General features: G+C 37.9%; 2 protein-coding genes across 3 annotated transcripts in view; one reads left to right on the top strand and one right to left on the bottom strand.

Annotated features, from left to right (window-relative positions):
• The window catches only part of TGDS (TDP-glucose 4,6-dehydratase), a 13,895-nt gene extending 9,500 nt beyond the window's left edge, over positions 1 to 4,395 (bottom strand). The window contains exons 1-4 of the mRNA XM_085215635.1: positions 4,246 to 4,395; positions 3,783 to 3,849; positions 3,249 to 3,317; positions 931 to 1,021 (exon numbers count right to left, since the gene is read on the bottom strand). Of these exons, the coding sequence (XP_085071761.1) occupies positions 931 to 1,021; positions 3,249 to 3,317; positions 3,783 to 3,849; positions 4,246 to 4,322 (304 nt within the window). The 5' untranslated portion in view covers positions 4,323 to 4,395. The remainder of the gene's footprint in view (positions 1 to 930; positions 1,022 to 3,248; positions 3,318 to 3,782; positions 3,850 to 4,245) is intronic.
• On the top strand, positions 4,371 to 25,928 carry GPR180 (G protein-coupled receptor 180). 2 transcript variants are annotated; one of them, XM_085215634.1, is made up of 9 exons: positions 4,371 to 4,581; positions 5,979 to 6,098; positions 8,449 to 8,643; positions 12,444 to 12,624; positions 12,818 to 12,867; positions 16,539 to 16,696; positions 22,820 to 23,011; positions 23,368 to 23,445; positions 25,144 to 25,928. In XM_085215634.1, exons 1-9 carry the CDS (start codon positions 4,452 to 4,454, stop codon positions 25,300 to 25,302), a joined length of 1,263 nt encoding a protein of 420 aa, XP_085071760.1. In that variant the 5' UTR covers positions 4,371 to 4,451; the 3' UTR covers positions 25,303 to 25,928. The 2 variants fall into 2 exon arrangements, with proteins under 2 accessions (XP_085071760.1, XP_085071759.1); XM_085215633.1 differs by having other exon boundaries at positions 4,372 to 4,581; positions 5,940 to 6,098.

The raw sequence follows: 25,928 nt of genomic DNA, 5'->3' as shown, positions 1-25,928 counted from the left end.
AAGGTCTTTTCCAATCTGAGCAATTCTGCAATTTTATGATTTCATCACCAGTTTGACTGTCAGGTAGCAAGGTTATCATTAAATGAAGACACTTTCTACACTTACATTAAGACAAAAAATCCTTGCTTTCAGCAATAGGTCAGAATGAGGAGCAAAAGCTTGTTATCTGGGGACATTCAATTTGAAATAGCACTAATTAGTTTTAGTTAAATGGCAGCATAGCTAATTCCCCTCTTCACCACGAAGCACCAAGTTTACTAAGAAAAATGTATTGTGATTTTGAATGATATATTTATTACTGTTAACAAATTACCACTTGTTTTAATTCTTAGAATCATCCCACTGACCTAACGACTTTGTGCATATCAATGTTGACAAACCTGAGAAGAATTTTCCCAGAGACCAGAGAATTCTTCAATGACTTCTGCTCATTGTGTGCCAGGAATACCTCTCATTAACAGCTTTACAGAAGACTGACAATCTGAAATAGGCACTTAATATGTAATCCATTTTGCTACTTTTTGGAACCCTGGAAGAATTCTAAAGGGAGCTACACTCACTCTTAGCTTTCACTCTAATTTTTCCTGCAAGGTTGCAGTCAATCAAGGGAAACTGTCTTCAAGACACCACATGACATGAGTGCACTGCCAGCTACATGTATCCAGATGGGATTCAAAATATAGTAAGCAAATAAATATATATACATAGTCAAAATTAAAAACTGCCTTATCTGACTGTTGTTTAATTAAAGCTGTGAATCCCCTAAGTTAAAAAGGCTAACCAACTGAATCATGCAGTCTGTAAAGATGTTAGATTGTATATCTGTTTTACATGAAGAGGAGAAAAAAAAAAAAAAGAGATGAAAAATATCAGTATACTATTTCAAAACATACATACAGAAATAATATTAAAATATGCTACAGTGCTCACCTACATGTGTTTGGGCTGCAAAATGAAGAACTATGTCAATTTTCTCAGTTTCAAAAAGCTGTTTGATAAAATGAGGTTTACAAATGTCCCCCTAAACAGGAAATAAAATAAATTATTTTTTGATAAAAATAGTAAGTTTCAATTTGTACCAAGTATCATATAACAAATCATTACAAAGCAGGCACAAGAAAAAAAAACTCTGCAGTAAGAACAATCTGCAAAGCCAAAATATGATTCTTTTATCAGAATCCTGAGATTACTCAGCTTACTCTTTAGTAGTAATAATAGAAAACTATGACTACGTCCTGTTAAAAGTGGAATTTATAACCTGAAAATAACTAAAATCCAGACCTTTGGATACAATTAGATACTTTCTTTTAGCTCTCCACAGATACAAAGACAGTTAGCAACAGAGTTTGGGGCATTATACCAATGCCATGTCTAAAAGATCTTCACTTTTTGAGCAATAGCCATAGCCATAGATACATCGTTTCAGGATTTATATTACTACTTAACACCGGGAACAACACGATCTCCAAAACATACACAGTAAAGACACAGCCTGCTTATAGCAAGTAAAGTTTGCAGACGGTGACACCCAGTGGCATTAGAGACGAAGTTCGTTTCCACTGTTGTCAAAAGCAGATGGAAGTTTGCCAACGGTTTTCTTCGGTTTTGTTTTTGTTACCGGAATCATCGAGATAATTGGAAATGAGCACAGCATGGACACGAGTCGTTTGTTAATGTGACAAACAAACAAGGGCAGTTCTCAAATGTAAACAAGAACTGAGAAGAAGCTTTTGATACTTATCTACTGGCTCAACTTAAACAGGAGTACCTTAAAAGAAGCAATGGGGGGGGGGGGGGGGGGGGGGAGGAAGGCTTTTGTACTTTCAAGAACAAGGCAATTAACTGAACACAGTTCAAATGCAGCTATGTCTTTAGAAGTTCTCATGCAATTATTCCAAACAACAGCTTCAAAGAAGTAATGCATATAAGAAATTAGATTATTTTGAATATGATTAGATTTTTTTAATAGAAAACCAAATTCAGTGGTTTTCACTTTTTGTTTTATTTTCCTCTTTAAAGAAAGAGCATTCAGTAAGATTTCTTAAATGTGTATTTTTCTTCTAAAACACAGTTAGATATAGGCTGTCTTGTGTCCTATACAGCATTCACATATATTGCATCATGCATTGGGAGGTATTAAAAACATTAGGAAAAACAAGAGTACTCCTGGCATCCTGAAGCCAAGTATTTATTTGCTTGGTACATATTCCCTTTCCCTCAAGCAAATTGCATCCAACAAATCCGGGATAATCACTAACAGGATTCGAAAGGTTCACAAAAACAAACAGCTATGGTGAACACCAAACAAGTTTGATTGCCTGAATTTAAGAGAGAAGCTCAGTTTACATTTCCTGCCACTGCAAAAAGTTGTCACATATATTAAACTGACTGGTATTTCAGAAAACAATGAACCGTGTGCTTTTCTCTGATGCCCCACATTCTCAGACAGCCTAGCTTGACAAAGGAACTAGCATCAGCACTGAGTTCCACACAACAGAACCTCAGCACACAAACTCAGCAGTCTGAGCATTTATCCAAACAAGAAGTCTAAATCCATCCACTGTCTGGAGCCTAAAACACTGAACAGTAAACTAATTTAACCAGCAACACCCTATGAAGAGAAAGCATGCCTTGAACCTAGACCACGTTCAAAAACAATTACAGAGTACACAAAAGCAGAACTAAGAACATCACAGCCTGATCTTTAGCATGGATAGAATAAAGAATATGTTACATAGCATGGAAAATGACAAGCTGCTGCATTTGAAAGTGGAAAAATCTAAGCGTGTCAGATAAACCTGGAGGAGTCAGATCTGAGGCCATCCTGTCTGTTCCACTATCAAAAGCAGACGTAGAAGTGAATGATTCATCCTGGAAAACATTTTTCTATGCTCTGAACCTTTATTGTACAATATAATATTTATTTTCAAAGACTGCTTCACGTAAGTCAGACAGTAGTGCCACACAGCTTTATAATGTCAGAATTCTCAGCTGAAACACAAGGTCTTTTAATAAATGAATATGGATGACATAATTGCTTTTATGTCTATCCAAGTGTCAGATATAGAAGCATAGTCCACACATTGACTTATCCCCAACAGTGAAGAAGCAATTTCAACTTTAATTTATGGTAAAGCAGTGGCCCTACCCTCAAGTTTTTGGGAGCTCTGGAAATTACGTTACTTTGCTTTAAAACACCCACACAAAAATGAAAAAGTCAAGTTCCCTAGAAAAGAAGGCTTTATTACCTGGATAAACTTGTAGTTTTCCTTCTCAGAGACAGTTTCAAGATTCTTCAAGCTTGCACAGTAGTCAAGCTAAAGGGAAATACACATCAAGTATTGTCAGTAGCTATCATGAAAACGGACAAAGATAACTCAGCTTCAACCCCAATTATGAGCAAGTTTAAGAATAAAGCAAAAACTTCTCTGAAAGAAAAGCTATCTCACAAGCAAATGTGATGAAGCGTGAGAAACACAGAAGTCTGAAAGATATCCTAACAATTTCATAAGTGCTTGAATATCCATCACTTCAAAACCCTTACGATAATAATTGTTTGATACTTCTCACATGGAAACCAGTGAGAAGTCAAAAGGAAATTCAACAAATAGCATTCCAAGTAGACTTCAGCATAACACTGTACATAGCAGGGCGGGTAAACTAGATGATCATTGTGGTCCTTTTCAACCAAGGCTATTCTATGATTCTATGATATGACAGGCTGTACTAAAAAGCTTTAGTAAAAGGACCTTGCCTAGCAAGAAAGAAGACAGCCCACTTACCTTATCCAGATTTATAATCAGATAGTTGGGATAGTTTCTGACCAGTGACACAACTACATGTGAAGCACTGCAGGATGGAAGAAGAAGACCACATTTACAGTCACATCACTAATTTTCAGGCAGCAAAGCAATGACAGATTACATGTTTGCTAATAAAGGGGTTCAGAGGACGAGGGAGTCACACTCAAGCAGAGGACAGCTCAGTGAGGGATTTTAAGGTACCCCTACGTAAGATAAACCCACGCGAGGCCATAAGCTCGCCTTAGGTGTGACTTCTACCTACGCTCAGCCTTTTAAGACTGGCGGCACACAGAAACCCGACCCGTCGCAGCCCCACCCCAGGACACGCTTTGAGCTCCCAGCACGCCGGCCCGCCCACCGCCACGTCCCACAGCTCCCCGCGGCGGAGCCTCACGCCGCATGACCCCACCGTAAAGCGGCGGCACACGAGACCGCCACTCACATAAAGCCGGCGCCGCCCGTCACCAACAGCCGCTTCTCAAAGCGCGGCACCTCCGCGCACACCGGCGGCCCCGACATCGTCCGCGCTTTACGGCGGCGTACGACCTGGCCGCGCGCATGCGCAAAGAGCGCGGACACGCCCCCGGCCCCGGTCGTAGCCCGGCGGGGCCGCTAGGTCACGTGGCGGGGGGGTGGTGAATCCCCGCCATGGGGTGGCGGCTGCTGTGGCTGCTGTGCGCCGGGGGCGCCGCCTGGAGCAAGACGCTGCGGGGCGGATTCGTCAGCTCCGCCGCCCGGCTGGAGCCTTGGCGGCCCGTGGCGCGTTTCCAGTTCCGCGGTAGGTGCCCGCCGGGCAGCGGAACGTCTGCGGGAAAGAAACGCTACGGGAGGAGGGAAGAATAGAGCGGGAGCCAAGAAGGGTTGAAACGTGACCCTTGGGTGCTGAAAGGGAAACGATGGGTGGGGTGGGGACAGCTCGTGGGGTGATGGGGAAGCACTTACCGGTGTCCTAGAAGGTTAACGTAGAAGTGTTCTAAGTAGGTCTGCGGGAGGGGGAGGGTGAAAGCGTTACTTAAAGCTGAGAAAAGAACACCGAGCTCCCAGGTGAGCGGCGTTCGGTTGTATCGCACTGTGCGAGCTGAGGTTGTCTGCTCCCTTAGAAACGCTCCTGCCGCTCTGTGAATGTCTACAGTGCACGGGGCTGCAGCTGGTGGTGGTGGTGATGATGCCAGCGAGGCCACGTGGGCTTCTATGCAACCTGCTGCTTGTTTTTCATAGCCTTTTCCCAGTGACTGCTCTGACAGCCTGAAGTCAACATAAAGCTACCAGACTTGCTTCGCTTCAAGTAAACTTGGACTTTCGCGGCACCAGCTGATTCCTTCTCCCCGAATAATCCCATCTTTTAATTCAGGAAACTGTTTGAAACAATCCGTGGCAATATATAATGATAGAATTTATCAAGATAGCTTTGAGGCTTTTTTTTTTTTTTTTTTTTGATAGCTTTTTAAACTAAGGTGGGGAGGTTTAGGTTAAATATTGGGAGGAAGTTTTTCACACAGAGGGTGGTGACACACGGGTACAGGTTGCCCAAGGAGGTTGTGGATGCCCCATCCCTGGAGGCATTCAAGGCCAGGCTGGATGTGGCTCTGCGCAGCCTGGTCTGCTGGTTGGCGACCCTGCGCATAGCAGGGGGGTTGAAACTAAGTGATCATTGTGGTCCTTTTCAACCCAGGCCATTCTATGATCCAATGATATGGTTTTATTCATTTGTCTTATAATCAAGTGTTTTAGCTCTAATCAGTCGATAACATAAAGATCCATTGACTCAAATTCTTCTGGTATTTGACCCAGGAGGTACCGTGTGGTGCTCGTAATCATGCCTTGGAAATCCTGGAAAAAAAAGTGGGTGGAAGGAAAAAAAATATGGTCCGGAAGTCCTTTTGGAAAAGAAGAAAGCAGTAGGAAGTAAAGAAGGTTAATGCCATTTGGGTTATGTTAGAAGTTTTTTTAAGTGCTGTTTTCATACTGTGTTACTGAGATGTAGAGAAATAGTGAAAATGTACAAACATTTATGGAAATTAGAAGTGAGGTGAGGCTTTAGTGGTGCTACTTAATAAAACTTTCTGCTGTGCTAACCCTCTGTTCTTATGACTTGCATTAGGGCAGAGCAGTTCATTCTATTTTTTAAATGTCAAGGTGACCATGCTGTTCTGTGTGTCCGAATCACCAATGTAGCAGCAGCTGTAACAAAAGAAGCCAGACTTCACCTGTTTCAAGCACAGGAGTGGCAGAAGCTACAGAATCACATCCAGGATCACAGCTGTACAGAGAAATTCTCTAAAGCTCAACTGACAAGTGAGTTTCTATCTTCCCAGTATGAATTAAGTTGTGTGTATTTAGAACACTCAACTTATCAGTGAATTTGGACTTTGCATGGACTTAAGTCAGGGTAGAACTTTGACCTTCTGTAATTAAAAAAGATTACAAGATTACAAATTGCTTCTTTGTATCACATCAGAAGGCTTTGTTTGCAAGTTATGATTCAATAGACCCCTGGAAAATGGCAGTCCTTGACAAGCAGCGAAGTTACTGCAAACTTGATGACAAGTTCTGTTCTCATTTGCACACAGCTTAAAAATGAGGGTCAGGCTTGCATTTACTCATTGAGTACAAAAGTTTTCTATAATTCTGCTTGGAGTGAAAGTAAAAAGTTTGTTGTTTTTTTAAATCTCAGACCTTTCTGTAAAAAGGTTAATGTATGAAGAATTAGAAAGAATGCTATTACAAGATGAAACTAACGTAGTTAGAATGAACAAATGGGTGATGTAGACAAATGTGCATTTTGAATTATCACTTTTATTGCTTAGAATGAAAAAGAAAAGACTCAAGCCAGTGGGACCTTCTGCAGTAAGCATTAAACCTCTGAAATGAATGCTTGTAAGATAGGAGTGTATACACCAAGCACATAGTAAAACTTTTTTCCAGTTCTTATTTGTCAGGAGGCTCCTCTTCCCGGTTTCATGGAAAATAACACTTTACAAGGAGAAGAAAAAGCCAAAAGGATATTGTAATTGCACAAACCTGTCACTCTGATATACAAAAGCAAAATCAACTGTATCCTTATTTAATTTTACTTCACATTCTAAAGTTAGCTTGCAGGTTTGATGGAATACTGATTAAATGTGCTCTGTACGATCCTTAGTATTAATGCAGTTAAGGCTATACCAAAATTCAACTGAGATTACAAATGGAGAGCAGAGCTACCCCTTCTACATGCCATTTAACTTCTTTTTTGTTTTAATTAGGCAATTTAATTAGGTATGAAATAATTAATCTATCTTTACAAAGGTTGCTTTCTTTAAAGAAACTCTTTCATTTTGAGTATTTGATTTATAAGATACACTGTTCCAAAGTGGAACACTTGCTTAGTATTAGCTACGCAGAACAAATTATCCAAACACATTCTTTTTCTGCTTCATGTGTTGTCCAAATTTGTATTTCGTGACTATTGCTGCAGGGAGTTGTCATCCAACTGTTGATCCAGGAAGTGCATGCTTTCAAAGAACAGGACATAACTTGAAACAAGTTTGTTTAAATTGCATAAATGTTCTCATAAGTTGACTTTAAGTTAGAAATTCATTCTGAATTTTGTCTACAACAAAAGGTTTAGGGATAATGAGTTTGCTAGGGGTTGATTTATGCCAATGTTTGTAGTTTTCTCTTAGAGAAAAAGTTTGCATAAAAATCAGCTTTTGTAGAATTTTAATGAGCTTAAAATATTAAAATGAAAGTATCAGCAGTCCAGTAGTTATACTTTTAGTTCTTCTAAAGAAACGACTCTCATCTATGGTGGAGCTGATAAGCAATGATCACTGTTACACTTATTAATTAATTCAGTAACCAGTGTAACAATGCTTACAGTTCTCCTAGTTTCACTCAAACATACAGAGGCATATATTTGATATGCAGCAAATAATTGATTTTGGGGAGCTTGCCCAATAGTTAACAGTTGATTTTAGGAAAAATACTGCTGAGATCAGTAAGCAAACGAAACTTTTCAGTCCTGCGTAGATAGTTTTAATGTCACTGATTTGAAATGTGTATTTTTTTCAGACAGTGACCTCAGCCCTTTAATGTCTGTTGAATTTGTCTGTGTCAGTTTGGGGAAGATGCTATAAAAGATGCAAAGTTGCATTTTCAAAGCATGCTCATCAATTAGTAGTGTTGCATATGGCTGTTCTTGTTCCGTGCTCTAAATATCTTTGAAAATGGGGTAGAATCAATTTCACAAACAATTTTTTTTTTTTTTTTTTTTTTGAGTAAATATCTCTTGGCTAATACAGAAAATGTAGTCCCACTGATACTGTACCAGAGAACAGAAATGTGCTGAAGGTAATACTGTTTGCATTTACTGGCTTCTGCTGGAATGGATCCATTCTAGCAAACCCAAAAGCTGAGAAATGGAACACAGTTCATATCTTCACCAGCCATTGTCTGCACCTAGTTCAAACCAAAGATGAGACTGGAAGTCTCCTCTTGGGTATTGTGATGGGCTTCAAAGCAATGCAAGGACTGTTTTGCACTGTAGTTCATAAGCTGTAAATAATGCTGTGTATTTAAATTCTATTTCCATTTAAGTATAAGTTTTTTAAAAACAAGTTAATCAAGTCTCTACTCCTTTTTTGTTGTTTGTTTTCTTCCAAAGTGACTGTGAACCACACAGAGCAAAATCTGACAGTGTCCCAGATTCCTTACCCGGAAACATGGTATGTGTTTTATGTAGACAAGTTTACCTGCGACGAGAATTATTCTGAATCCGAGGATATTCAGTTTGAAATGGTCTTACTAAATCCAGATGCAGAAGGGAATCCATTAGATCACTTTAGCGCAGGGGAGTCTGGTAAGATTTCTTTTCTTAAAATTAGATTTGTAAGTTAAGGATCTGATCTCCCAAACAAGTCAGTACTTACTATGCTTGTGAAAATATCTACTGGGGAAAGGACAGCAGAGTCCTTTACATTTCAGGTCTGACTTTTTTAGAGAAGAGTAAACTTAAGTTCACTTTTTGATATTAGGGAAAAATCCTTCCCTTTCTCTAGACTGACTTACCAAAACTTACCTAACTACAGATATAGTATACAAGGAAAGATTGTGTTGATATATTTGCTTATACATTGTTTTTGGGTTTTTTTTTTCTATTGAAATTGTAAGCTTCCAATTGATTGTGAATTGAATCCCTGATTTTAATGAATTTGTTTATTTAATGTGTGGAATTCCTTAGCTAGATTTTATAAGACATGAATCTGTGCAATATGAGTTCATGCACAACATAAACTTTTTGTCAGTACGGTGTTAGTTTACCGTCTAGGTCTTTCCAAGTTTGTTATTCACCGGCTGCACACTGTGAAATGTTTAAGTCCTAATTTTTTTAATTTAAAATATACAAATTTAAGTCTTTAGACCTGCAGAGAAAAACTTTTGGAAATGACTCAAGGCAGCAGCAGAAGATGAGCATACATAAAACTGTATGACACTCTGGTCAATCCAAATCAACTGAAATCTAGTGCTTAGCTTCACTGCTTTGGAAGGCCTAGTTAACATGTCACTGACTTTGCCTGTAGTATAGGAAGAGCCCAGAAGGCTTAGTCTGTCTTCATGTAGTGATGTAGCCTATATACTCAGGTCTAGCCTTATAGCAGTGCTAAGAACTGTGTGCTCAGCTGTATCCAGAGAATGTGGAGGGAACAAAGTCAGGCTCCTTGTTGAAGGGAGGAATATCTTCACACTGAAACTTTCAGAGGAACCTGTAAAAAAGCTACTTATCAACTGTTTTTCCAGACTTACAGGTTGACTTACCTCTTCTCAGTTGTGCTTCTTACTTTGCAAATGTGGATGGTAGTTCTAATTTGGTGAATTTTGTATGCAGAAGTGAATTCTAAGTTAATTCACTTATTCTTAAAAAGTAGTTATTGTGTTCTTTTGCTAAATTGAGAGACAATCAGTGGCATTATGTGGCCTTTAAGTAATGTACAGACCTCCTAGGGAGACATCTCAGCTCTCTTTATTTTTTTTATGACGATTTTGAAAATTAGGAAGCAGAACTCAGAAAAGCTTGCATGCCATGTAAATAGATCTATAATAAAGCTGTAGGAAGTAGGAAATAGGATGAGCTTTACATGCCACGTCTTCCATGGTTGCAGATGAACACCTCTTTATTCAGAATGAAAAACAGCAACACTGCCAGAATCCTGAAGTGACATGCCTATGTCTACTTTTCAAAGAACCGAGGAGGATTTCTTCTCTCTAGAACATTAGACCATCAGAGAAGAGATCCAGGTTCATTTTTTTGTATTTTATTTTCTTTGAGTGGGATAACATCTGCTTAGCTACAGATGGTTCCAGTTAAGTCACTCTTTACTCTAGTCTCTAAAATTGTGTCTCTGCTGTGAAGCATTCTCAAAATTAAATGGACTATAAAGAAAGTATAGGAAAGAACTTGCAACTATCACTTTCTGATTAGGGTGTTTACCTTTTGAGAGAAGAAGGCCTGGTTTCCAGTCCCTAGCAAGCAATTTTTAACATTTTATGTGGTAAGATATTTAGATAAGACTGGCAGTGGGATCTAAAGCTTGCAAGGGCAGCTGACTGGGTGAACAGCATCTGGATGATCTTGAAGTTAGGTACTTGAAATGAACATACATGTTTTATTTTCTGTGTCATAGAATGGTTTGGGTTGGAGGGGACGCTAAAGATCATCCATTTGCAACTATCTGATGTGGGCAGAGACATCTTCTATTAGATCAGGTTGCTCAAAGCCCCATCCAAGCTGGGCTTTCTAAGAATGGGGCATCCAATAACTTCTCTGGGCAACGTGTTGCAGTGCATCCCTGCACTCTGAGTGAAGAATTTTGTCCTGATGTCTAATTCAAATCCACCTTCTTTTCATTTAAAAGCACTATCCTTTGTCCTATCACTGCATTCCCTGATAAAGACTTATTTCCCCAACTCGAAGTGATGTGGAAGGAGGAAAACTTAAAAAGACAGCTTGAAAATCACTTCTGTTGGGTGTTTTTGGTGGAGTGTTTTTGGTTGTGGGTTTGATTTTGTTGGTTTTTTTTTTTTTTTGTCTCACACCAATCACCACAGTTTCTCTCTAGTGGCAAAGAGCTTTCTATCCTAAATGCTTATTGTTAAAAGCCTTTCTTTTTTTCCTAAAAGAGTTTTTAAAGTGCACCCAATCATCACAATGAGAAATAATATATCTACGTAATCCTTTCCAACTTTGGTGGGTGGCTGAAGAATCATAGAATCCCCAAGATTGAAAAAGATCTACCAGATCATCCAGTCCAACTGTCCACCCACCACCAATATTTCCCACTAAATCATGTCCCTCAGTACAACGTCTAAATGAACATCTCTGGGGTCACTGACTCCACCACCTCTCTGGGCAGCCCGTTCCAGTGTCTCATCACTCTTTCAGGGAAGTAGTATTTCCTAACATCCAACCTGAAGACAGATAAAAAGTGAAAAGAATAAAAGATTTTGTCCTAAAAATGCTTTTTTTTTTTTTTTTTTTTTTTTTTTTGGTCAATCATAAATTAGGCAGAGGTATACAAGGGAGGCACAGTGGCTCTCAAGTGTTAGATTTTTATTGAGTCTTTATTAACATATGGTCTTCGTGTCCTGTTTCACTCTATGCATTTTAGTCATAGAAGTTATAGTACCAGCAAATATTAAGAACTCATCTAGTTCTAATGATCTTCAGCTTACATATTGAAGGTTATTTCTCATCTCTGGTGGAAGCTGGCTGAAAGTTTTTAAGAGTTGTTTTGCTAGAAATAAAGCCTGATTCTGCAGGCACTGCATGGTTTCAAGGAAAGCTGGAGAGGAAAAACAGAAGTTTTCTGTGTAGAATTCTCATTTGCCCATTTTAACTTATGGTTCCTTGGCTTTTTTACTCTCTGTTAGCTCATATAGTGTGTTCTACTGTTTCTAGATAGCAGGAAAGAGTCCAGCATCCAGGTCGTCAGGGCAATATCTTGCCCAAATACAGCAGACTGAAAGTCAGCTTCTGTTTTATAGATATCAGAAACTTTGCACTTTTTTTTTTGTTTTGTTTTAGATTGGTGCAAAAAAAAAAAAAGAAAAAAAAACTCAATTTTCTGTTCATTTCTTTTCTTTCCACTTCATCTGAAAGTTTTCTGTGTTTGTCAGCTCTGTTGCCTGAAATGTTTTATGTGGAAGAATAGTGACACCCAGTGGCTAACAGTGTCCTGGGTTTTTCTCTTTTCATTTAAAAATTGTAGCAAAAAAAGAAATGACTAAAAATGAGTCATTTAATAAGTACAATTCTGATGAATGGGCTGCAATTATTTTCTTTTTATCAGGAAGTTGGGTGCCACTTTATACCACGTCAGTAATTGCTACAGAGCTTTTCATATTTGAACAGAATTTCTCCTAAGCTCAGAGAAGGTTTTGCTGGGTAAAAAATACTTCCTAATCAGCTTTTTGAAGGATTCATTGACTCCTGGATAAAATAGGCTAGGTTTACACATTTTATCTTTGCTATCATTTTTGGATGACAATTACTTAGTATTATCCGGTGATTATATAAATAACATATGGAGATTTTAGCTTACTGCTAACAATAGTATTTCTGTATAAAAACTGAGCTGTATTTCTTTTTTTTTTTTTCCACAGGATTACATGAATTCTATTTCCTGCTTGTCCTAGCATACTTTGTAACTGCTTGCATATATGCACAGTCTTTATGGCAGACAATTAAGAAGCACGGACCAATGCATACTGTATTAAAAGTGCTCTCAATTGCATTACTGTTGCAGGCTGCTTCAGCTTTTGCCAACTACTTGCATTTCTCAAGGTATCTTTACTTTTGCTTTTAATCTTAAGACTTGAAGGACGTGCTGTTTTAAAGATTAGTACATGGTCTTTCCTGTGCTGATTCTTACAAAACACAGGGCTCACTTTTTAAAAGTTGCCCAAGTATAGTTATAGAGAGAGCATAGACTTAAGTATCACTTATTTTAAAATATCATCTTTTATTCTGTTATCAGTTATTCCAAGGATGGAATAGGAGCACCTTTTATGGGAAGTCTGGCAGAATGTGAGTATGCTCATGTGCTGTTTTTTATGTATTCCTACACATTAATCTGTATAATGCATTAATGAATGTTCTTGTTGGACTGAATCATTATCCTGCCCCATATCATTGTATTTCTAACATGAAATATTGAGCAACTTTTAAGTTGTTCTTCTGAAAAGTAGGTTTTATTTTGAAAGTTTAGAGTAACTGCACTTAAAGCCCTGTAATTGTGATCCATCCTACAAATATCTATCTACATAACTATCACGAGTAAATCTTTCAGTATGTTGAAGAGTTTTGCTGAGTTTGCATGATCCACTGAAGCTTTTAAGGAAACTATCACATTTTATGTGTCATTTCATTAGCAAATTTAACATCGATTATAACAAACGCACATTTTACAGCACAAGTAATAAGGTTAGAAAGGTCTAAAAAGTAATTATGCAAAGAACTGATGGTAACGAAGCATTTTTTGTTGCTCTGTATAGATTTCCTGAGTTCTCATGTGAACTGAACAATGCTACCCAAAATGCACTAGTTTATTCTTGCAAGATTGTTGGGAATCTAAGGTTGCTTTTCTTTATTTACGTATTATTTCTGCTCTGTGTATTTTGCATTTGAAGCATTTAGTGATTCTTTCTGAGCTAATATGTTGCCCTTTGATTCATCTGAAGCATGCCAAGAAAGCAGTACTATGATAGTGAGATGGCATAGGCTAGTAACAACCTCTATTGAAAAATATTTCCCTTCATAGAATTCTTTTAGAAACTTGCAGTTGGAAATAACAGCCTCTTGATGGCACTTGGCTCCACAGTAATTGACACTCTTGTTTTAAGAAGTCAGGTTAGAAATCTTTGCAGCCTCTCTAGCAACTGGGTTTTCAAATTTTCTTTCTTGTCTCCTGAAATGAAATTAAGTTGAGACTATGGAAGCAGCCATAACTCCTCTCCACTGAGAAATGCAGTGTTAACTATGCAACCAGAACTGTGGAGAAAATAGCTGCATCCGAGAGTTTCTGTGTATGCGTGTATGGATTGAAGTGGAAATCATACTTCTGTTTGCTTACAGTGAAAGTTACTAAGAATGAAATAGTGTCTTTGAATCAATACCTGAATTCAGATGACTCGGCTGAAAGGCTTTCACTTTCATACTGTTTTTAAAATTTGTGGTTCCCAAAACAGTAAGAAAGCAGAAGGAAAAGTGGAAAGCTTCAGTGCTGATTACAATTCTGAAGGATAGCCAATAGCACGTACAGTTTGGAGATGGAAGATGCTACCATCTTTTTTCCTGTGTTAGAACAGAAATCCTGTTTATATGATCTCGTTTTCATTAATTTTACTGGGAGCAGAATTTCTTCTAGAAGCCTGTTCAGATGCTATGCCAAGCAATTGTTCGTTTCCCAGTGTTATTTAATCCTTACTATGTATAAAAACCTGACACTGTCTAACTCATCATCTAAATTAATCATATAAATCACATGAATAATTCTGGCACGTAAAAGCATCTCAAATAGCAATCTTTTAACTTCTGATAAGATCAGAATGTGAAAAATCAAATAGTATTATTATAGCTGTTGATCAGCTGAAAAAGTTGTTCAGGCCAGCTCCTGTTCTTAGCCCTGCCATCAGAGTGGTTCCAAAAAATGTTTATTGATGTGGTGATAGGTGCTTTATAAGTGTGTATATATATAAATCAGGTATCAGTTCGGTAGTTTGTGACTTTACGCTGATCCTAGATATCATGAGATCGTCATTTTCCAACTTTTCTTAAATATAAAGCCTCTTCTTACTTGTAGGCAAGATGTATGTGGCACCAATGACTAAAGCCTGTACTGATTTTTGTCTTATACCATTTTGCCTGAGAATCTGCTTGATTATTGCTACACTGAAGAGCAGAGGAACGTCTGTATCCAAGATGTGGTTGAGAGATGATGTCTGGCTATAACTTACAGGGAAGGTTATCTTAAGGACTGAGAGAAAATAAAATAATTGAATGCTCTCCAGAGCATCCAGATTTATCCAGACATTTGTCTAGCCTGGATTTATAACATGGGTTTGGCATGCCTTGAGCTCGCATAATAATTTTTCTAAGGTGTACCATGCCTAGATAGCATTGTAAAATAATTCTAGGCTCATTTTGCCCCAAAATATCAGTTTGTTTTTTCAAGTTTGTGTCTACTAAAAGCTCTTTGACGTTTGCTAAATAACAAAGGTGTCTTAAGATGTTAGAAGTATGCAAGCGTATAAAGCATGAGGATACCAAATAAATCCCAATAGTAACATGTTAACATGTTGAAATTTTTTATAGCCATATTTTGCTAGTATTGTTGAGTGTCAAAGAAATACAGTAGCTGATCTTCATTTGACACAAATCCCTTGTGTTTGTCAATCTATGTACAGAGGCAGCATTTTCTATTGTATGTGGAAGTACTTTTTTTTTTTTTTATAATACATTCCAGCGGTTGCATAAAAATGGAAGTTTTCCTCTATGCTGTAGAAATATTTATCTTATATCTGATTACAGAAGTGGAAATGTCAAGTATGGAACTAATTTAAATGAGCTAAAATTAAGTGAATAAAAAGGATTGTTGTACATAGTGACCATCTCTAATTTCTGAAACAAATTTGAAATTTACACAAGATCTAATTTCTCAAGTTGCTTTTAGATCTCTGCTATGCTACTACTTTGAGCCAGTTTACACTGAAGTCTATACACCAGCTTTAAAATTGTTCAGTAAGTTTCAGTCAGAAATTTACCAGCTTGGTGATGCTTGTGGGTAGCTTCAAACTCAAGATTTTCTATGATTCTATGAGCTCTGAAGCTTAACAATTACCTGGAAATAAACTTTCAGTTCTTTCTAATATAAGCAGGACTTCAGTGAGGATGGAAAACAAATGGTTTAGTATATTCTAGCTTGAAATTTTCCTTACTCAGATGCAGCTTCAAACACAGGTTAGAGACACTGATTAAGAATGTAGCTTTATGAAGTATGTTTTAGTTGTTTCCAGACTGGGGAAAAAAGAAGTGTACACAGTGAAATGAGGCAAGGGGAGTCTGCATTTAATGAAGTACAGACCCATTGCTGCTCCAAACTAAGTTAGTGCTAGAGTTAGTCATTATATTTACCCCTTTAAGTATCTGACTGTGGAATTTGTCCCAAATATTTGTGCTTTCTGTTGCAGGCTACGCCTTCCTTAAGACAAAATGCAATTAATTTAGAAGTACAATGCCACTGTTTGATTTTTGAACAATAGTTTTGTGGAACAAAGGAAGAAGTTCATTTCATTGTGTTTCATATTTGCTGTGTGATTAACATACATATGATTTTAGTCCACTGGCCTTTATAAGTCTGTTTATGCAGGTGGATTCCTGAGCCTAGATTTCTTTGACACAAGAGTAGAAGTTGGAAGAATGTGGCACTGTGCCCATGTCATTACAGAATTACAGCATAAGCAGAGGGAAGCTGGTCGTGGTTTGTTTGGTCATTTAAAAATGATCAAAATAGCCACATTTTGTGGCAAAGGAACTTCAGCTAATCAAACTGTTAATGGAGATTATAAGCAAAGGTGATTCTGAGGCATAAATACCCATCCTTTGTTTGTGGGTGTAGTGAATATTTCTCTTTGTTTTGAAAAAAAGAAAGAAAAGTATTTTTGTTGTGACTCTATATGTCTTTCTTTTGTTTTTAATAGTGTGTGACATAGTCTCTGAGATACAAATGCTTTATTTGCTGTTGAGTCTATGTATGGGTTGGACGATAGGCAGAATGAAGAAATCTCATAGCAGACCTCTTCAATGGGATTCCACTCCAACATCTACTGGCATTGCTGTAGTAGTTGTTGTTACACAGGTTTGTGTTTTACATTCATTCTTATACTGAAATGTACAGTTGCTATTAAGTATGACAGAACTGTGAACCAACTAATTTCAATGTTTTATGAGAAACAAGAGTATCAAGACCGGAGAAGAAAAAAAAAAAAAACCCACAGCACAATGTGCACCCAGCAAGTCTAATAAGTAACAACAGTTCCTCTTTATTTTAACAGTTTAAGGTATAGCTCCACAGTATGTTTTTGTTCAGCAGTAGAAACACTTAAGAAGTTCCCACAGCTCTCCGAACTCCCAGTTGTATCAGTTGTTCATAATATTATGCTGCAAACCAGATCAGAGGAATATTCTAGACTGAATTGGAAGGAGAAAAAAAAAAGTTTTGGAACAGTTTTACCAATCTGATTTGCAGTGTGGTCCTATAAATAGCTGTCGTCAGTACAGTTGCGTGGTTGTGAACTGTGATGTTAGTGCCGACAACGAGGGGCATGGGAGGAAAGAGGAAAGAAAGATTCTTACAGTTCTTTTTCTGTCACCAAAAATATGAGATTATGTTCTCATCTTCGAACCACTACAATAGGATGTCTGATGGCCTTTTCAATCAGTATAAGGCAATTCTTTAAAGGTACATATGCAGAATTGTTCTTGCAAATATACAAATGATGTGACACATAACTTCATTCAAATGTTTTTCTATTAATATAAATTAGAAAGTCAAGTAAACCAGTAACTTAAAAGTAAATTATAATGGAGATCATCTAACCCTGGTGGTGTCTTTTGTAAACAAATTTTTTTAAATCACAGCATAAAGACAAGAGAATCTGAAAGCCATTGAGAATGAGAAGAACGGGGAGAAACTGGAGACAGTAATGAGGAAGAGATCATACTAAAGATTTTATGCCATTTGAGTAATGTCTGTAATTAGTGCTGCTTCCAAATTAAATAAGTGGACTGCTAAAACATTAAGAGTAGCTGGGAGCTTACAGTATTCTTGCTAATTAAGAATATAAACCAAAGCCTATTAAGGTCAATGGGACTTTTGAAATTTAAAGATGGGTGTCAAAGTAAGGTGGAATGAACCTATCTAGCACCAGAAGTTTTACATACTGGTAGTAAAGACTTCTAAAGTATTTAATTCTGTTCATGCCACTCCTCTGGTACATACATATGGATGTGTTAATACCCTGTCACTTGAGACTGGAAAGTTTGTTGTTGTTTTTCCCTTTTTACTATACATAGAAAGGGCACCTGGTATCATCAGCTTGATCTTTTTTTAGTTGTTACTTGTGGTAAAAATTGGGGCAAGCATCATACAGACATGCTGCCCCAGTACTGGTCCATTTTATATATATACCATTGGCTATTTGAGTACCAATAGAGGATTGGTATAAAGTTGGCTGTCTTCTCCCTGTGAGAGCACATCCCTGCCAAATCTCCCTTTTCAGTACTGTTGAGATTATCAGGTTTGGTAGGATTCCTGTAGGAACAGAATACAGATATCAGAATATGTCACTGCCTGTGTAGTTCTCCAGTCTGTTTCAGTGTCTGCTGTCTCCAGCAAAAATTCTTTGACACCAGAAGTATCCTTAGCCTTTCTGGAGAGAGGTGTTTTCCATCACGTGTTCAGTACATATAGTTTGTTTGATTTTTTTTTTTTTTTTTTCTGACAGATTTCTTCTCCTTGTAGAAGAATGCAACTGTTGAGCTCAGGGGAACAGAACCTGGGCCATGTCAATTCTATCCGTGACCTCAGGACCTCATTCTCTCAATTAATCTACTGTAGATTGATGTGGGTATTGGATCTGCTGTAACAGGGCAATCAATGATGGCGATCAGTGATCACTTCTATTAACATAGCATAATCTCCTTTCTGTCCTGCTCTTCCTCAGAACTTCTTATGAGAGAGCTAGCCTCTTTCCATGCCAGAAACTGGATAGACTTACGTGTATAAGCAAAGATTTCTCAGGATTACTGTGGAGGATACTGGATACCACATGCATTACCTTAACACAGCAGATAGAATTTGAACCATGTTTTATTGACATTTGCTGTTGTCCTACTTCTAATTCACATTCCTCAGAAAGTTTTCAGGTTATTGTTTGTTTTTTTTTTGAGATGGGTTTGTTGGTTGGTTGGTTTTTCTTGTTGTTTTCTCTCCTCTTTCCACTGATGCTATTGATTCTTTGCTTTTATTCTTTCAAAAACACCAACAACTTCCCAGGCTGTGTTTACGGATTGCCATCAATGTAGAGTGGTTGTTGCCTCCTCGCCAGCAAAATCTCATGTGATCTTTGTGGCTGCAAACAAGTAGCATCTCAAACGAGGGACAAGCCTACCGTTCATCATCTCCCTTTCTCCTGATTTGTTCTTTTTTTTTTTTTTTTTTTTTCTCTCTCTTTCGTTCTCAGCACAAAAGATTCCCAGACTGCTCTGCATTCATTAACTATCCCATACTTTGCTGCTGAGACACAAACCTTGTTCATAACGTTTTACTGATAACAAGCCTTTCCCATCACATAGACTCAAGCAGTTTCAACTTTCAGGGCTGATCAGAGCAGAGGTAGCGATTACAGAAGGAAAGCTTATCACTTTGACCAAAATGCATACAGAATCTTGGTGTATTAGAAGTCATCCTTCACAGAGGTCTTAAATACACTCCAAAGGCGCACTCAGGGTGAGCTATGCCTCTGACCTCAGATCTGAAACGTTTGTTACTGTACCTGAGTTCATGACATTGCATACTCAAGTACTGGATGCTAGCCTTGTCTTCCTGCTGCCTAATTTCCCTTTTGCTTCCCCTTTACCTTTATGTCTCAACAATTATCTACTCCATGCAAACTGGCTTTTGCTAGAGATTGATATGTTATCTTGCTCTAAAGTCATTGCTGGCATAGCAAGGGGCATAAGGGGTTCCACCATAATTGTTTCCATATGATAGAAGAGGTGACTGTTTGGTTCTTCATCATATGGATGTGGAGATCCAACTTGTATAACAGGAACATCAGGATAATGTCCTTGGTGAGCTTCTTTTAGCTGTTAGAGGGAGAACAGTACTGGACAGCAGTTAGTGTCCTGTGTCTGGTATGTTACATAAGCGGAAAGACCATCTCGTTGTTGTGACTTTAATGTTGGACATAAGATGTGCACTTATACAGCTTGTCCAGTTCTTCCATAAACAGCCTGAGCAGAGTTGTTCTTCTGGATAACAATTAGGATATTCACCCCGATTTCTTCTCAAAGGTGAAACAATTCTGCTCAATAGTAACAACAACAAAATCTGATTTTGTTTTGAGCGTGTAGGTGCCTGTGTATTTTTTTCATCTCATTCCCAATACTTCAGCAGAGGGAGCAGATGTGTGCCTTTCTGTGGTCAAGTTGAAGGGCATCAGGACTTACTTAACGTTATTCTCAGGCATGTCCATGGAGATTTTGACTTCAAAATCAAGGTTGGTCTGTGAAAGCTCTCCCTTCACTGAGAGCACACTGCCTAATCTGCCTAGCTTACACACACTCCGTAGCACAGATTTCTACTTTATGGAATGCTGCTTTTCTCCAGTGAGCAAGAATAAATCCTGCTCATAGTAAGAACAATGACAAATGTTTTTATTTCTCCAGGTTTCCTATGTGTCGTGCTGACAGTTCCATTTCTGCCTGTAATGCTTCTGCTTTCTAATTATTTTGGAATAGCCTAGTGAAACTTAAAGGAGATGAACTTCTGTGATCTTACACTGCTGTCACTGCATACAGTCTTTGTTCAACTGTGTTGTCTGCACAGCATACATTCTTTAGAGGGCTAGTCCTGAGCGTACCATGTTGTCAGATGCTATTTTCCTATGAGGATTTGGACTTTGTTCTCGTGATTGCTTTGCTCCAGCTCTTTGTCATCTTCTCATGAAAGTGGCTTCCTTCGTTGATGTTACTTTTGGTGGTAGGTTAAGAATGATTCAAACCCTCCTGAGCTCTGCTCTTCAAAGCTGAGATAGCAGTGGCATCTACCTAAAATTCTTACTTGAATTGGTATCATGCTTCATGTTCATGTCAGGGAGATTCTATATATATAATTTTTCTGAAATTTTCTTAGTGTATGTCCAGTCCAAGGATATTAAAAATTGACTTCCCATGCGTCAATGTCAAAAAATGAAATGCTTTGTACAAGACTGCTGTCATTCTATAACTAGTAGAATCCTTGATGTTTCCTGGCCGTATTCTACCTCATCTGAAATTCTACTTCTGTGTTGGGAATTCATCTGTTTCATACCAAAACTAGTGCTTTAGCCACAACTTTACCAAACGCTGCTGTTTCTCAGGATTTTAAGAGCCACGTGGTCTTATTTCAGGCTTAATCCTTGAGAGGATTCTCCGTCAAGTAATTCAATCATCTTGAGTTATTTGCTTGGAGTTGTCCAGAAAAGGTGTTTCAGCAGCAGTGTTTGAAGAACATTGGTCAGATTATTTACTAGTAGTAATCGGTGATATTCAAGATGTGCTTTACACTTCTTACTCTCTCATATTTCCATTTTCTATTCAGGTGGCTAAGAAGTAATTAAAATGACAGCAGTCATGTTCACTGTGTCATAGCCAGAGTAAAGGAAGGAAAAAGTGAAAGAGTACTCTCAAAGCATATTCTTAGCCAAAAACATTCTAGTCTCAACTGACAAGACTTGAGGACACCCACCTTTGGAATGCACAGGTGTATTGCACATTTAAAAAAAAAAAGTTTATATCAGTAATCTTTCTGTCTTTATAATATTGATGTAGTTAGAGAGCCTTTGAATTTGTTCAGAAAGGAATCTGACTAATGTAGATTTCTAAATTGAGGCATACAGTGTCTCTTTCTGACAGCCTTTAGAGCTACCTTGCTCATATAAATCAAATTTGACTACCTTTTTTCAGAAAGCCTGCTTTATTAGACACCTGAAACCCAAGTGCAAGTTATATGTCTATAGTAGGTGGACTGGATTCCAGTGTACATTCAATTCTTAAAATGCCACTCAGCTGGTACGTGCTGCTGGGAGCCTAAATTTTACGGGTATTCTAATTTGTAATGTTAACAATCCCAAACTCTTGAAAAGGTTTTATTCAGCAAGACCCAACTTTCATGCAACTCTGCAAGTAGGCACCTGCCTTCTATTCAGCTGAGACTCAGAAAGTAGGCTTTTCTTAATCTGTTTTTCCTTAGAGAATCTATCAGTATTCTTTCTCACAGTGCTCTTCTAACATTGGATTCTACAGCAAGTGGATACAGTACTGTTTTTCTGAGAGTTAAGGTGGATTACTGCCTTGCTTGTAGCTATCTGTTGGCTGGAGTGTTTGTCCAGGTGTTGCAACAGCACTTGGAACCTGTGACACTGCCTTTCACAGTCCCTAAGAGGGTTCCAAGCCAGTTGCTTGCAGAGTCAGGCTCGCTCACGGTTTCTGACTTAGCTGATGTTGAATTCTTTTCTCCACGATGGCACAGCTTCAATAGAAGGGGTGGAGAGTGGCCCACCCAAGAACAGCCTATAGCCTGGCAGTTAGGGCACTCTCCAAGGAGGTGGGAGATGTGAGTTGAATTTCCTTTAGGCAAAGAAGGGAATTATGGGAGATCCGAGTTCAACTTGGGTGAATGCTTGATCCTTCAGGCTATTGTATAAAAGGGGCAGCAGCACCACCCTCTTACTTCCCCATCTTTAAAAAGAAAAGTGAATCCTGTTAGGATTTTGAAAGAAAAGGCGTAGTCGCCTGCCTTTGAAACAAGCTTTACAGGTTGTGAATCCCAACTGGAAGCAGACACCTCCCTGTATCATTTCAGTGGGCTTCCTGCTGACTAGGCTGACTGTTTAACTACATTAATATTTTGAATTTTAGGCTAAAATGTTACATTCCTTCAACCTAAGTTAGAGAAAACTGTAACTTGTCAAACTTTCTACAAGTAACAAAATGCAAGAAATGGGATCCTGTTCCTGCCAGTCAAATTCGGAGTAATGCACAGTCCTAGAAAAGTAGTTCTGGCCAGGATTACTTGTTATGCAACATGGCAGTCTCCAGCAAGCATAGAAGAGCATGACCAGTTGTGCTGATAATTTGATCTGTGATGGAAAGATAATTGAAGTTTCTTGTATGATTGTTGCTTTTTGAATGTATGTTACTGTTGTTCTTTTTCCAGACCTTTTTATTAATTTGGGAACAGTTTGAAGATACAGATCATCACAGCTACCATTCACACCATGGCTTAGCAAGCGGACTGCTTATTGGCCTCAGAGTTTGCCTAGGTTTGTCACTGGCTGCTGGTCTTTATCAGATCATCACAGTGGAGAGAAGCACGCTGAAAAGGGAGTTCTATATCACCTTTGCTAAAGTACGAGCTCATGGAAACTGATTCGTTTTGCTGTAAATGTAATTGTAGGACGCAGTTGACTAAAGCACTGAACTGTTTTCCTCCATAAGAAAGTTAATATTTAAGTGTCTGATTTGATTAAATTGCACCCTGTCATCATCATACTCCGAGCAGTCATTTTAATTTGACAAGGAGCAAAGAGCTTTTCTAAACAGAAATCCCACCTTTCATTGTGTGGTTTTCATTCTGTTGATTGAAAATTAAACAATGGATTCATAAAAAAGACAGAAATGTAAATGCAGTTCCTTTAACTGTCATCTCTTTCTTCTTTGCTGGCGTATAGTTATTTTATAACTTACACTCTTCTTTTCTTTCAGGCCTGCATTCTCTGGTTTTTGTGCCACCCATGTCTTGCAACCGTTTCTGTAATATTCAGAGAATATCAAAGGGAAAAGGTATGTGCAGGCAAGATAAAAGAGATGGAATTTGAATAGTAGTTGTTCTTCATGTTCAGTGTTTGTTAGCAAACTCATGCTCTTAGGCTGTTAATCTTATGACCCCAAAGGAACTTGAAAAGTCTTAGTCACACAGCTCTTATTGATGCTAATGTGAGTCATATTTTACAAAGGCATACTGGGTTTGAATCATCTAAGAGTAATCGTTTCTAGACTAAGGGGAGTGGGGAGATGGTTAAGTCAAAGGAAAATGTGGAGGGGGTGTTTCATTTTATTGTTTGCTTGTTTGTTTTTTAATTAAAAGCACCTTGGGGTTCTTTTAACAAAGCTAGCAGAAAGATAAATCAGTGGATTTTTTTGTTGTTTGCTTTTCAGTCTTCGTTCATTTAAAAGCTTTATGTGGCTAAATAGGTCAAGGAACTCACAGCTGAACTGTATTCTGTAGATTAAGAGATCTATCCAAATGCCTAGTTTGGTTTGTGAGCTCTAAACATTTAAAAACAAAGGTGGACTTACTGGATTTCTTGATTGCTTAATCATATTGTGAACTAGAGAACTGGTGTGTGAAGCCTGCCATGTTCAGATAAAGTGCATTTCTCTTCTCAGGTGATTGGCTACCTCAGTCCAGGGCAGTTTGCTTCTTTACTTTATAGTTATAAGCACATTTGCACTTATATGCAAATATTTTCAGAAAACAAGCTTTTATTTGTGTGGGGAATGTAGAAAGGGATAAACGTTCTACTGAAAATATAATATTTATGAAATATTGATATAATGAAACACCAGGTTTGGTTTTGTTTAAAAAAAAAAAAAAAGAAATCCAGGGGGATATAAGAAGAAACCTCCTCTAGATCAACAAAAAAATCTGTTAGTAGTGCTTGATGAATACATCATTGCAGTAGGGTGAACAGTGACAAGAGGTGGAATGAGTTAATAAAATTTTGCAGTATTTTGAGAGCTTGAGTTTACTGAAGAGAAACAGTAGTTGCTGTCCTCTTGGATTTTGAGAAAGTTTAGCCATCATGTGCAGCTGGAGTTCCTACATTACGATATGTTTCCTCCTTTAAATGCATTTGGATATAATAGAAATGTATGATCAATAAATACTATATTTGTGCAAGAAAAACATGTTTTAACAGACTCTCTGTTACCAAAACTTAGACTTCTGTTTTCTCAGAAACAGTAGGTACCTTGATGGTTTTGATTAAATACTGCCCTATGTGTCTCTTACAGATTAAGAGACTCTCACTGAGAAGAGGTCTAAGTGAGACTGTTAAATCACTTCCATCACAGCTCTGTGACTGTGCTAGTTCAGAGTATTTTCAGGTTGTTGTTTTTTGGTTTTTTTTTTCCTCTGTTCGTTGTAAGAAAAGAATATCTAAGCATCACCTCTGCTTGTGGAGCTGCATGGGTGGTGAATAGCAAGTCTGAAATTCCCCGGAACAGAGACCGCCAGAAGGGGTTATGTGTCTTGCCTTAGGGCCACCTGCTGATTTGAAAACATCCAGGTGTGAGAGCGTGAATCTTGGACTTGAGCTTCACGTTCAAACCTTCTGTAACTGCAGCAATATTAAAAGATTTAAAGTTAAGCTTCGAGCACACACATAGTGTACTGGTAGAGATTTATTTGGGCTTGTTTTTCACTTTTTCTCTTTCTCCTTTTTTTTTTTTTTTTTTTTTTTTTTTTTTTGTCTTTAGATTATTACCATAGGCGTTATCCTCTGTCAGTGCATCTCCATGGTTATCCTCTACAGACTTTTTCTCTCTCATAGTCTATATTGGGAAGTATCTTCACTGTCATCAGTGACATTGCCACTAACAGTATCCTCTGGACATAAAAATCGACATCGCTTCTGAGATGTTTAATAAGAATGTGTTATGTTAAAAAAATGTGCAATAGTGATCTAAAGATGCAAGTATTTTTGTCACAGGTATGTGATACATTGGTTTCACTGGAAAACTGGGTGATAGTATCAGAGCATTTCATGGAACTTTGGTCTGACACGGTCCTTAGGTTAATCTGTTTAAGTATTGTTATGTGGAAAAATCTGTAATTTGAGTAATTTCCTAAATACGATGTGTGTGCAGCACGGGTGCTGAGCCATATGACAGGAAAGTGTAAGGAATCTTTCCTCCCCCATTCACAGCCACAGAAAATGTCCTTACTTTATATCAATACTAGGTTTGTAAGTGTTATAAAATATGGTTCTTAAAATGTCTACAAGCTCAAACAAGTCTGATATAGGCCAGTTGTGAAATTGATGCAATACCTTACAATGAATACAAGTTTTTTGGTTTGTTTTTTTTTTTTTTTTCATGCTTTAGGGAAAAGATGCATTTTTATGTATAAGTATAAAGGAAATGGAAACAAAAGAGGGAAAGTCCACTAAAAACGTATATAAAATGTTTACAACTATCTACAGGAAACCTTACTTTATCATTGGTGTGAAATAAAAGCTTTTTTTTTTTTTGCAAATACTGTT

Source organism: Meleagris gallopavo, chromosome 1 (genome assembly GCF_905368555.1).
Source record: "Meleagris gallopavo chromosome 1, MGAL_WU_HG_1.1, whole genome shotgun sequence".
In the NCBI taxonomy this organism is placed as follows: domain Eukaryota; kingdom Metazoa; phylum Chordata; class Aves; order Galliformes; family Phasianidae; genus Meleagris; species Meleagris gallopavo.
Note: the sequence above shows the minus strand (reverse complement) of the source record. Positions and strands in the feature narration are given on the sequence as shown.